The sequence below is a fragment of the Gobio gobio genome, assembly GCF_949357685.1.
Source record: "Gobio gobio genome assembly, chromosome: 2".
Taxonomy (NCBI): Eukaryota; Metazoa; Chordata; class Actinopteri; order Cypriniformes; family Gobionidae; genus Gobio; species Gobio gobio.
In genome coordinates, this window is record NC_137098.1 from 16,813,131 (window position 1) to 16,826,132 (window position 13,002).

Here is a 13,002-nt window from a genome sequence, read left to right on the forward strand (position 1 = left end):
ACAGAATTTACAGGTGGATATGTACTATGAATATAATATAACATACAGATGGCTATTACTATAAACAGAATTTTACAGATAGAGGTATACAATGATATGTTAGGCTAAAATGAGGAATATGGCAGTGGATTAAGGTAGTGCAATAAATTATGGACAGAAGCTATCCGAAAAAAAGTGTAAAAGTGCAGTGGAAAGTGATTGCATATTACAGTTAGAAGTACGGTGCAAAATACAAATGTAAACAGTTGGTACTGTAAATAACAGTCGGCAGTGCAAATGAGCATAATCCAGTTATGGTATGGTAGTGCAAAATGCATAAATAAACAGTTGTGACTCTAATAAACAGTCGGTAGTGCAAATAACAAAGTGAAGGCGGATGTGAGGTAGGAGAGTTATCAGTATATGAGGGAAGTGGATCAACGGGGGTTTGAGTTCAGTAAGGAGACAGCTCTGGGGAAAAAACTGTTCTTAAGTCTGCTGGTCCTGGTTCGGAGGATCCTGAAACGCCTGCCGGAGGGCAGGATAGAAAACAGTCTGTGGGCTGGGTGAGAGGAGTCCTTGAGGATGCTGCGAGCTCGATGCAGGCAGCGTTTCCTCTGGATGTGCTCGATGGCAGGTAGTGGAGTCCCTGTGATGCGCTGGGCAGTTTTCACCACCCGCTGCAGTGCCTTGCGCTCCGCAACAGAGCAGCTCCCATACCATACTGTATGTTCCCTTTCTGGTGGTGGTTTTTTTTTTTTTATTGTACATATTCCTTTATTTTATATATATTTAATATATATATTTAATATATATATATATATATATATATATATATATATATATATATATATATATATATATATATATATATATATATATATATATATATATATATATATATATATAAATAATTTCAGCTATAAAAACCTGTGTACATTTATTGTTATTGTTCCCGTTCTGGTGTTGTGATTATTGATAAGACAAAACAGAGTTTAAAAAAAAAAAAAAACTTTTGAGTGCTATTCTTTTTCTTGTATTGTAAATATTGACACATGACAATAAACAAATTGATTTGAGAAGAAATGAATTAATTTCTATTGATCCTATTCCATAACAAAGGGACAATTTCATTAACTCCTTAATGTATGATTTTTTTAAATTAAATAAAAACAAAGTAAATACAGGAAAAAAATCTCACAATATCACAAAAAGAAAAAGACTGGAATAAAATATTAAATCAATAAAATTAATAAATAAAGAAATAAGTGACTGATATAAAATAAATAAGAGTAAGTAAAAGAAAATAAATCAGTTTGATACAAATAAATAAAAGCTAGAAAGGATTTGTCACAAATCTGTGACAACAAGGGACAAGGGGTTAAAAAAGGAATGACTAATCACCCCCAGTACACATAAGCAGGTCATGCTGATTTTACAACATCCATGTATCTGGAACACAACTCCAGCCTTCCATCATCGAAGTCATCGACAACTTTTGGCAACATGTGGGTGAAATAGAAGGAGTGTAGCCTTGAGATATGTCCCTCAACAAAGGTTGGGTCGTAGAGCACGTTGAGCTGCAGACATTCAGTGTTGCTCCAAATCACCAACAAGGCTTGCCGTAGCCCCGGGGCAGTGCATGCCCAGTTGCACCTGCATGTAATATCCCTTTGGCCCATTGAAGGACAGATGGAATTCCCCTGTGGGCATGCGTTTGATCTCACTGCTTTTAGCAGCAAGTGCTTCAGTAAGGGACTGGTTTTTGACTAAGACAGGGCACTTGATCTCCAGTAGTGTGTCTCTGTTCATGACACCATCCGGACTCGCAGCAAGCCATGGCTCACTCGGGCAAACCACCAAACCTTTCACATTGATGTCATGACCTTGGTCTTGCAGGTATTGCCTGGCGTGCTCTTCACCCTCTGCTCCTTGCCGGGTTGCTGCGTTACCGTGAAAGGTAGGATGGAGGTGTTCAGACAAGAATTTGTCTGGTGCTGTGGTAGCCCGAACTGGCACATTCTTGGCTGTGCTTGCTGTTATCCGTACCCGTCGCATGTCATGCCACAGTTGTTCCCTGCTCTGCTCTTTTGTGTGCTGCTCAATGTACATAAATTGGGTTGTGGTCATGTCAATGTATGTGGTGTAGAATGCCCTACATTTCTCACATTCAAGTTGTGTGCTGTGATCACCATGATGTAGGGGCAGTGGAGCTTTTGATGTCTTGGCAGACTGAGCAGGGAGGCTGGTGTTAAAAGTGAGCTGCATTAGTCCACTGCCAGGTGCAGTAAAACGTGCCGCTATTGGTGTGGAGAGACAGTGATTTTGCCATTCTTCCAGTGTCTCATGGACTTTTACCTTGCGACTAGGTGTAGAAACTATGCTGGAGGAGGATGCCTGTGATGCTGGTTGGTATAGGTTATTTCTGCTGTGTCTTTGGAAAGACACATCTCTGATTTTTTGCTGCCCAGTATTGCTTGTTGTCCCGGCATTCCAGCAATTCTGCACATCAGTGCAGGCAAGCCCTGTCTTCCCTTGCCTCACAGCATTTTCTACCTGCAGACAGATAGAAACAAAAATCACACACTTTTTAAATAATGGTTTGAGCGTCACAGCACAATTGACTTCTTGTAGAGAAAACATTTTGTAAATCAAAATAACAAGGGTATGATGAGGGTAGAGCGTTTTTGTTACTTTTCAAAACAATTAATGAGCTGGGCCTGCAGCCATTAACATCAATGTTTAACCCCTTTATGTCTGAGTTTATTTAGACTTATATAAAAAAATCTGGAAAAATATGAAAAGAATAATAAAAGAAAATACCCGCTGCATTTCTGGGTTTTTAATTCAACATAATCAAACAATTTATGTTAAAAAAAACTCAATAGATGTTTACTTCATCCCAAGTACAAGCAAATGTAAACAGTTTTTATGGTTAATATTTTGGCTACGTCATTATATCATGGCTACAGGAACGTCCGGGTCCGGCGATACAGGTACAGCCTGCAGTCTCCGCATCTCCCGTCTTGGTAACCAAAACCCAGGCATTATGCGCTGAATTGTTAACGGACTGGCTTGGTTGAACATCGGCCTTTAGGTAAATTAAACTGCCCATATCGTGTAAAAGTACACAGCCCACTTTGCCTGAATGGAGGTACTGAAACGCCTCAGAGCTTTTCAGGTTATTAATTGCATTCCCATCCACCGACCATGGAATCAATAAAATAAGAAAAGATCTTGGATGTTGTTATGCTGGGCCATATCGACATGTTGTCCGCCCATGATGTTACCTTACTTGGATGCGGAATGGTCAAAAGACCATTTTTAACAAGCTTTTCGGTCGAATGTTGCCATTCCAACGCCATTTTTACACTACTACTCAGCCTGGGCCGGAAGTTCTTGGCAGAAACAGGAAGTAAACCGGAAGTGCCCGGGACACCCGTCTATAGGGTACAAGGTCAGGGAAGATCTCAAGAAGAGGGGAGAGGGGAGAAACGGTTTCGGGTGGAGATATCAAAGTCTGGTCGGATAAACTTTATTTTAGAGCATCAAGTGTAACTGCATTAAGAATGAGAAATGATGGAACTGCATTAAAATGAGAAATGATGCTTCGGCAGCAAGCTAAAAACACAGTATTTATTTACAAGTTAATTTATTAAAATAAAACATATATATGCATGTATTTTCATACACACATATATTGGCAAGGGCCTACAGGGCCAATCGGGTCGACCATCTGACCTGCACAGGAAATCCTAGCATATTATCCATATGCAAGCAAGGAAGAATATGTCCGAATACCACTGCAATTGGTCCCTTACCAGAATCAGTTGAATTGTCGCTGAGTATATATGCCACCGATTCGACCTCTGTTTCTCTTTGACGGTAACATAAAATTTAGCCTGCGACTTTTACACGTTTGCTATACTTGCACAATCAAATATAGACATATGAACCATAAGACGAATGCAAATTGTACGTTTATTTGCTTAATATGCCGTTTTAAAATCCACAACGGTAGTATTACCCATAATGCTTTGCAGCTTATGCAAACACGCAGCCTTGCTATTGGCCAAACGTAGTGATAACGAATACGAAACAGAAAAATGGACAAAGGTTCTTTCGTTTTTGTGAAGTTAGTTCAACTCTTTCGCGCAGTACTACCACACAGGTCAGACTAGTCCCACGCCGCTGTGGTTAGAGCGGTCAGCGTATATCACGCGATCAACTCCCAAATCTAAACGCTCTCGCGGCGTTGACTCACGTTGGCGCTGGGCCAGCGAAAGACGCGCTCATCGTATGCATACAGAACAACAACAACTATTCACTGTTTTCAACCGCGTGTGTTTGTTTATTATAGGTTTCAGACATATTATTAAATATACATAAGTAGCAGCAAACCAATACAGATGTAGAGTTTGTGCAATCCACGCGGATGCCTATACAAATCAGTAAAAACAACCCCTTTCCCACTATACTTAGACAAGGAGTTTTATTCATATCAGATATAACACATTGTGTAAGTAACTTTAAAGTTCCCTCAATTCACCGGCCACTTACTTTCATGTATGTCGGCAGAAGTGGATGATTTCACGTGTTGTAAATTCAATAGATCCGATTGTCAACAGCTCAAATAACGCCATCGTTGGGATTAAACGACAAAACACACCAAAGGGGAGGGGCTACGGTGGTCCAGTGGTCTAAACCATCAAACTCATATGCAGGAGGTTGCTGGTTCGATCCCAGCGCTCACCACCTGCTTCCCTCTTGGGAGTGGCACATTCAAAGGAGCTTGACTTACATAAGAATCATACTTTTTACAACTCATTCGTAAAGTAACGCATTACTTTTCAAATTTACAACTAAATAGCTCACTTACTTTTTTCTTTTCTTTTCTTTTTTTATTAAGGTAGTAACAAGGCAACTTACTTTTTCACATTCATTCGACTGACAGCTCTCCTGCCCCCATGTTGACAAAAACAACTGCAGAGGCCTTGTGCGGAAACATCATGGTTATTGTACTTCTAGACTAAGTGGGAGCATTTATTTATCTCACTTGCACAATAAACATTCTGTACTCCTCAAAATTAATCAAATCAGTCAAATGCAAAAGCAGGAGTACTATGCAAACATACAATAATTCAATGTTAAATAAAACAACTTTTTTTTTTTTATATATGCTTTAGCAAACATGAGGTCCAGACTCATACGACTGCCACATGAGGTTTAAGTCCCTATGAAAAGTAAAACCGGGGTTACCTGCAGTTGTTTGTTTTTTTATTGTACATATTCCTTTTTATATATATATATATATATATATACATACATATACACATATACTTTCAGCTAGAAAAACCGGTGTAAATTTATTTTAGTTTTTAGATTAGATTAGATTAGATTCAACTTTATTGTCATTACACAAGTACAAGTACAAGGCAACGAAATGCAGTTTAGGTCTAACCAGAAGTGCAATAGCAGCAAGTGCAGGATATACAACGTTTGCATAAGTGCAGGACATGGATATGTACTGAGTATATATAAATATATCTATAAATAGAGAGATGGTTATTACTATAAACAGAATTTACAGGTGAATATGTACAGTGAATAATATACAGATGGTTAATACTATAAACAGAATTTACAGGTGGATATGTACTATGAATATAATATAACATACAGATGGCTATTACTATAAACAGAATTTTACAGATAGAGGTATACAATGATATGTTAGGCTAAAATGAGGAATATGGCAGTGGATTAAGGTAGTGCAATAAATTATGGACAGAAGCTATCCGAAAAAAAGTGTAAAAGTGCAGTGGAAAGTGATTGCATATTACAGTTAGAAGTACGGTGCAAAATACAAATGTAAACAGTTGGTACTGTAAATAACAGTCGGCAGTGCAAATGAGCATAATCCAGTTATGGTATGGTAGTGCAAAATGCATAAATAAACAGTTGTGACTCTAATAAACAGTCGGTAGTGCAAATAACAAAGTGAAGGCGGATGTGAGGTAGGAGAGTTATCAGTATATGAGGGAAGTGGATCAACGGGGGTTTGAGTTCAGTAAGGAGACAGCTCTGGGGAAAAAACTGTTCTTAAGTCTGCTGGTCCTGGTTCGGAGGATCCTGAAACGCCTGCCGGAGGGCAGGATAGAAAACAGTCTGTGGGCTGGGTGAGAGGAGTCCTTGAGGATGCTGCGAGCTCGATGCAGGCAGCGTTTCCTCTGGATGTGCTCGATGGCAGGTAGTGGAGTCCCTGTGATGCGCTGGGCAGTTTTCACCACCCGCTGCAGTGCCTTGCGCTCCGCAACAGAGCAGCTCCCATACCATACTGTATGTTCCCTTTCTGGTGGTGGTTTTTTTTTTTTTATTGTACATATTCCTTTATTTTATATATATTTAATATATATATTTAATATATATATATATATATATATATATATATATATATATATATATATATATATATATATATATATATATATATATATATATATATATATATATATATATAAATAATTTCAGCTATAAAAACCTGTGTACATTTATTGTTATTGTTCCCGTTCTGGTGTTGTGATTATTGATAAGACAAAACAGAGTTTAAAAAAAAAAAAAAACTTTTGAGTGCTATTCTTTTTCTTGTATTGTAAATATTGACACATGACAATAAACAAATTGATTTGAGAAGAAATGAATTAATTTCTATTGATCCTATTCCATAACAAAGGGACAATTTCATTAACTCCTTAATGTATGATTTTTTTAAATTAAATAAAAACAAAGTAAATACAGGAAAAAAATCTCACAATATCACAAAAAGAAAAAGACTGGAATAAAATATTAAATCAATAAAATTAATAAATAAAGAAATAAGTGACTGATATAAAATAAATAAGAGTAAGTAAAAGAAAATAAATCAGTTTGATACAAATAAATAAAAGCTAGAAAGGATTTGTCACAAATCTGTGACAACAAGGGACAAGGGGTTAAAAAAGGAATGACTAATCACCCCCAGTACACATAAGCAGGTCATGCTGATTTTACAACATCCATGTATCTGGAACACAACTCCAGCCTTCCATCATCGAAGTCATCGACAACTTTTGGCAACATGTGGGTGAAATAGAAGGAGTGTAGCCTTGAGATATGTCCCTCAACAAAGGTTGGGTCGTAGAGCACGTTGAGCTGCAGACATTCAGTGTTGCTCCAAATCACCAACAAGGCTTGCCGTAGCCCCGGGGCAGTGCATGCCCAGTTGCACCTGCATGTAATATCCCTTTGGCCCATTGAAGGACAGATGGAATTCCCCTGTGGGCATGCGTTTGATCTCACTGCTTTTAGCAGCAAGTGCTTCAGTAAGGGACTGGTTTTTGACTAAGACAGGGCACTTGATCTCCAGTAGTGTGTCTCTGTTCATGACACCATCCGGACTCGCAGCAAGCCATGGCTCACTCGGGCAAACCACCAAACCTTTCACATTGATGTCATGACCTTGGTCTTGCAGGTATTGCCTGGCGTGCTCTTCACCCTCTGCTCCTTGCCGGGTTGCTGCGTTACCGTGAAAGGTAGGATGGAGGTGTTCAGACAAGAATTTGTCTGGTGCTGTGGTAGCCCGAACTGGCACATTCTTGGCTGTGCTTGCTGTTATCCGTACCCGTCGCATGTCATGCCACAGTTGTTCCCTGCTCTGCTCTTTTGTGTGCTGCTCAATGTACATAAATTGGGTTGTGGTCATGTCAATGTATGTGGTGTAGAATGCCCTACATTTCTCACATTCAAGTTGTGTGCTGTGATCACCATGATGTAGGGGCAGTGGAGCTTTTGATGTCTTGGCAGACTGAGCAGGGAGGCTGGTGTTAAAAGTGAGCTGCATTAGTCCGCTGCCAGGTGCAGTAAAACGTGCCGCTATTGGTGTGGAGAGACAGTGATTTTGCCATTCTTCCAGTGTCTCATGGACTTTTACCTTGCGACTAGGTGTAGAAACTATGCTGGAGGAGGATGCCTGTGATGCTGGTTGGTATAGGTTATTTCTGCTGTGTCTTTGGAAAGACACATCTCTGATTTTTTGCTGCCCAGTATTGCTTGTTGTCCCGGCATTCCAGCAATTCTGCACATCAGTGCAGGCAAGCCCTGTCTTCCCTTGCCTCACAGCATTTTCTACCTGCAGACAGATAGAAACAAAAATCACACACTTTTTAAATAATGGTTTGAGCGTCACAGCACAATTGACTTCTTGTAGAGAAAACATTTTGTAAATCAAAATAACAAGGGTATGATGAGGGTAGAGCGTTTTTGTTACTTTTCAAAACAATTAATGAGCTGGGCCTGCAGCCATTAACATCAATGTTTAACCCCTTTATGTCTGAGTTTATTTAGACTTATATAAAAAAATCTGGAAAAATATGAAAAGAATAATAAAAGAAAATACCCGCTGCATTTCTGGGTTTTTAATTCAACATAATCAAACAATTTATGTTAAAAAAAACTCAACAGATGTTTACTTCATCCCAAGTACAAGCAAATGTAAACAGTTTTTATGGTTAATATTTTGGCTACGTCATTATATCATGGCTACAGGAACGTCCGGGTCCGGCGATACAGGTACAGCCTGCAGTCTCCGCATCTCCCGTCTTGGTAACCAAAACCCAGGCATTATGCGCTGAATTGTTAACGGACTGGCTTGGTTGAACATCGGCCTTTAGGTAAATTAAACTGCCCATATCGTGTAAAAGTACACAGCCCACTTTGCCTGAATGGAGGTACTGAAACGCCTCAGAGCTTTTCAGGTTATTAATTGCATTCCCATCCACCGACCATGGAATCAATAAAATAAGAAAAGATCTTGGATGTTGTTATGCTGGGCCATATCGACATGTTGTCCGCCCATGATGTTACCTTACTTGGATGCGGAATGGTCAAAAGACCATTTTTAACAAGCTTTTCGGTCGAATGTTGCCATTCCAACGCCATTTTTACACTACTACTCAGCCTGGGCCGGAAGTTCTTGGCAGAAACAGGAAGTAAACCGGAAGTGCCCGGGACACTCGTCTATAGGGTACAAGGTCAGGGAAGATCTCAAGAAGAGGGGAGAGGGGAGAAACGGTTTCGGGTGGAGATATCAAAGTCTGGTCGGATAAACTTTATTTTAGAGCATCAAGTGTAACTGCATTAAGAATGAGAAATGATGGAACTGCATTAAAATGAGAAATGATGCTTCGGCAGCAAGCTAAAAACACAGTATTTATTTACAAGTTAATTTATTAAAATAAAACATATATATGCATGTATTTTCATACACACATATATTGGCAAGGGCCTACAGGGCCAATCGGGTCGACCATCTGACCTGCACAGGAAATCCTAGCATATTATCCATATGCAAGCAAGGAAGAATATGTCCGAATACCACTGCAATTGGTCCCTTACCAGAATCAGTTGAATTGTCGCTGAGTATATATGCCACCGATTCGACCTCTGTTTCTCTTTGACGGTAACATAAAATTTAGCCTGCGACTTTTACACGTTTGCTATACTTGCACAATCAAATATAGACATATGAACCATAAGACGAATGCAAATTGTACGTTTATTTGCTTAATATGCCGTTTTAAAATCCACAACGGTAGTATTACCCATAATGCTTTGCAGCTTATGCAAACACGCAGCCTTGCTATTGGCCAAACGTAGTGATAACGAATACGAAACAGAAAAATGGACAAAGGTTCTTTCGTTTTTGTGAAGTTAGTTCAACTCTTTCGCGCAGTACTACCACACAGGTCAGACTAGTCCCACGCCGCTGTGGTTAGAGCGGTCAGCGTATATCACGCGATCAACTCCCAAATCTAAACGCTCTCGCGGCGTTGACTCACGTTGGCGCTGGGCCAGCGAAAGACGCGCTCATCGTATGCATACAGAACAACAACAACTATTCACTGTTTTCAACCGCGTGTGTTTGTTTATTATAGGTTTCAGACATATTATTAAATATACATAAGTAGCAGCAAACCAATACAGATGTAGAGTTTGTGCAATCCACGCGGATGCCTATACAAATCAGTAAAAACAACCCCTTTCCCACTATACTTAGACAAGGAGTTTTATTCATATCAGATATAACACATTGTGTAAGTAACTTTAAAGTTCCCTCAATTCACCGGCCACTTACTTTCATGTATGTCGGCAGAAGTGGATGATTTCACGTGTTGTAAATTCAATAGATCCGATTGTCAACAGCTCAAATAACGCCATCGTTGGGATTAAACGACAAAACACACCAAAGGGGAGGGGCTACGGTGGTCCAGTGGTCTAAACCATCAAACTCATATGCAGGAGGTTGCTGGTTCGATCCCAGCGCTCACCACCTGCTTCCCTCTTGGGAGTGGCACATTCAAAGGAGCTTGACTTACATAAGAATCATACTTTTTACAACTCATTCGTAAAGTAACGCATTACTTTTCAAATTTACAACTAAATAGCTCACTTACTTTTTTCTTTTCTTTTCTTTTTTTATTAAGGTAGTAACAAGGCAACTTACTTTTTCACATTCATTCGACTGACAGCTCTCCTGCCCCCATGTTGACAAAAACAACTGCAGAGGCCTTGTGCGGAAACATCATGGTTATTGTACTTCTAGACTAAGTGGGAGCATTTATTTATCTCACTTGCACAATAAACATTCTGTACTCCTCAAAATTAATCAAATCAGTCAAATGCAAAAGCAGGAGTACTATGCAAACATACAATAATTCAATGTTAAATAAAACAACTTTTTTTTTTTTATATGCTTTAGCAAACATGAGGTCCAGACTCATACGACTGCCACATGAGGTTTAAGTCCCTATGAAAAGTAAAACCGGGGTTACCTGCAGTTGTTTGTTTTTTTATTGTACATATTCCTTTTTATATATATATATATATATATATACATACATATACACATATACTTTCAGCTAGAAAAACCGGTGTAAATTTATTTTAGTTTTTAGATTAGATTAGATTAGATTCAACTTTATTGTCATTACACAAGTACAAGTACAAGGCAACGAAATGCAGTTTAGGTCTAACCAGAAGTGCAATAGCAGCAAGTGCAGGATATACAACGTTTGCATAAGTGCAGGACATGGATATGTACTGAGTATATATAAATATATCTATAAATAGAGAGATGGTTATTACTATAAACAGAATTTACAGGTGAATATGTACAGTGAATAATATACAGATGGTTAATACTATAAACAGAATTTACAGGTGGATATGTACTATGAATATAATATAACATACAGATGGCTATTACTATAAACAGAATTTTACAGATAGAGGTATACAATGATATGTTAGGCTAAAATGAGGAATATGGCAGTGGATTAAGGTAGTGCAATAAATTATGGACAGAAGCTATCCGAAAAAAAGTGTAAAAGTGCAGTGGAAAGTGATTGCATATTACAGTTAGAAGTACGGTGCAAAATACAAATGTAAACAGTTGGTACTGTAAATAACAGTCGGCAGTGCAAATGAGCATAATCCAGTTATGGTATGGTAGTGCAAAATGCATAAATAAACAGTTGTGACTCTAATAAACAGTCGGTAGTGCAAATAACAAAGTGAAGGCGGATGTGAGGTAGGAGAGTTATCAGTATATGAGGGAAGTGGATCAACGGGGGTTTGAGTTCAGTAAGGAGACAGCTCTGGGGAAAAAACTGTTCTTAAGTCTGCTGGTCCTGGTTCGGAGGATCCTGAAACGCCTGCCGGAGGGCAGGATAGAAAACAGTCTGTGGGCTGGGTGAGAGGAGTCCTTGAGGATGCTGCGAGCTCGATGCAGGCAGCGTTTCCTCTGGATGTGCTCGATGGCAGGTAGTGGAGTCCCTGTGATGCGCTGGGCAGTTTTCACCACCCGCTGCAGTGCCTTGCGCTCCGCAACAGAGCAGCTCCCATACCATACTGTATGTTCCCTTTCTGGTGGTGGTTTTTTTTTTTTTATTGTACATATTCCTTTATTTTATATATATTTAATATATATATTTAATATATATATATATATATATATATATATATATATATATATATATATATATATATATATATATATATATATATATATATATATATATATATATATATATATAAATAATTTCAGCTATAAAAACCTGTGTACATTTATTGTTATTGTTCCCGTTCTGGTGTTGTGATTATTGATAAGACAAAACAGAGTTTAAAAAAAAAAAAAACCTTTTGAGTGCTATTCTTTTTCTTGTATTGTAAATATTGATACATGACAATAAACAAATTGATTTGAGAAGAAATGAATTAATTTCTATTGATCCTATTCCATAACAAAGGGACAATTTCATTAACTCCTTAATGTATGATTTTTTTAAATTAAATAAAAACAAAGTAAATACAGGAAAAAAATCTCACAATATCACAAAAAGAAAAAGACTGGAATAAAATATTAAATCAATAAAATTAATAAATAAAGAAATAAGTGACTGATATAAAATAAATAAGAGTAAGTAAAAGAAAATAAATCAGTTTGATACAAATAAATAAAAGCTAGAAAGGATTTGTCACAAATCTGTGACAACAAGGGACAAGGGGTTAAAAAAGGAATGACTAATCACCCCCAGTACACATAAGCAGAATCAGTTGAATTGTCGCTGAGTATATATGCCACCGATACGACCTCTGTTTCTCTTTGACGGTAACATAAAATTTAGCCTGCGACTTTTACACGTTTGCTATACTTGCACAATCAAATATAGACATATGAACCATAAGACGAATGCAAATTGTACGTTTATTTGCTTAATATGCCGTTTTAAAATCCACAACGGTAGTATTACCCATAATGCTTTGCAGCTTATGCAAACACGCAGCCTTGCTATTGGCCAAACGTAGTGATAACGAATACGAAACAGAAAAATGGACAAAGGTTCTTTCGTTTTTGTGAAGTTAGTTCAACTCTTTCGCAGTACTACCACACAGGTCAGACTAGTCCCACGCCGCTGTGGTTAGAGC

General features: G+C 38.2%; 1 protein-coding gene across 1 annotated transcript; it reads right to left on the reverse strand.

The window, feature by feature from the left end:
* Positions 1 to 996: 996 nt before the first annotated feature.
* LOC307143509 (uncharacterized protein) lies at positions 997 to 4,649 on the reverse strand. Its single transcript, XM_079845138.1, has 2 exons — positions 4,540 to 4,649; positions 997 to 2,535 (listed from the first exon to the last, which is right to left on the reverse strand). Exons 1-2 carry the CDS (start codon positions 4,543 to 4,545, stop codon positions 1,570 to 1,572), a joined length of 972 nt encoding a protein of 323 aa, XP_079701264.1. The 5' UTR covers positions 4,546 to 4,649; the 3' UTR covers positions 997 to 1,569.
* Between the last annotated feature and the right edge of the window lie 8,353 nt (positions 4,650 to 13,002).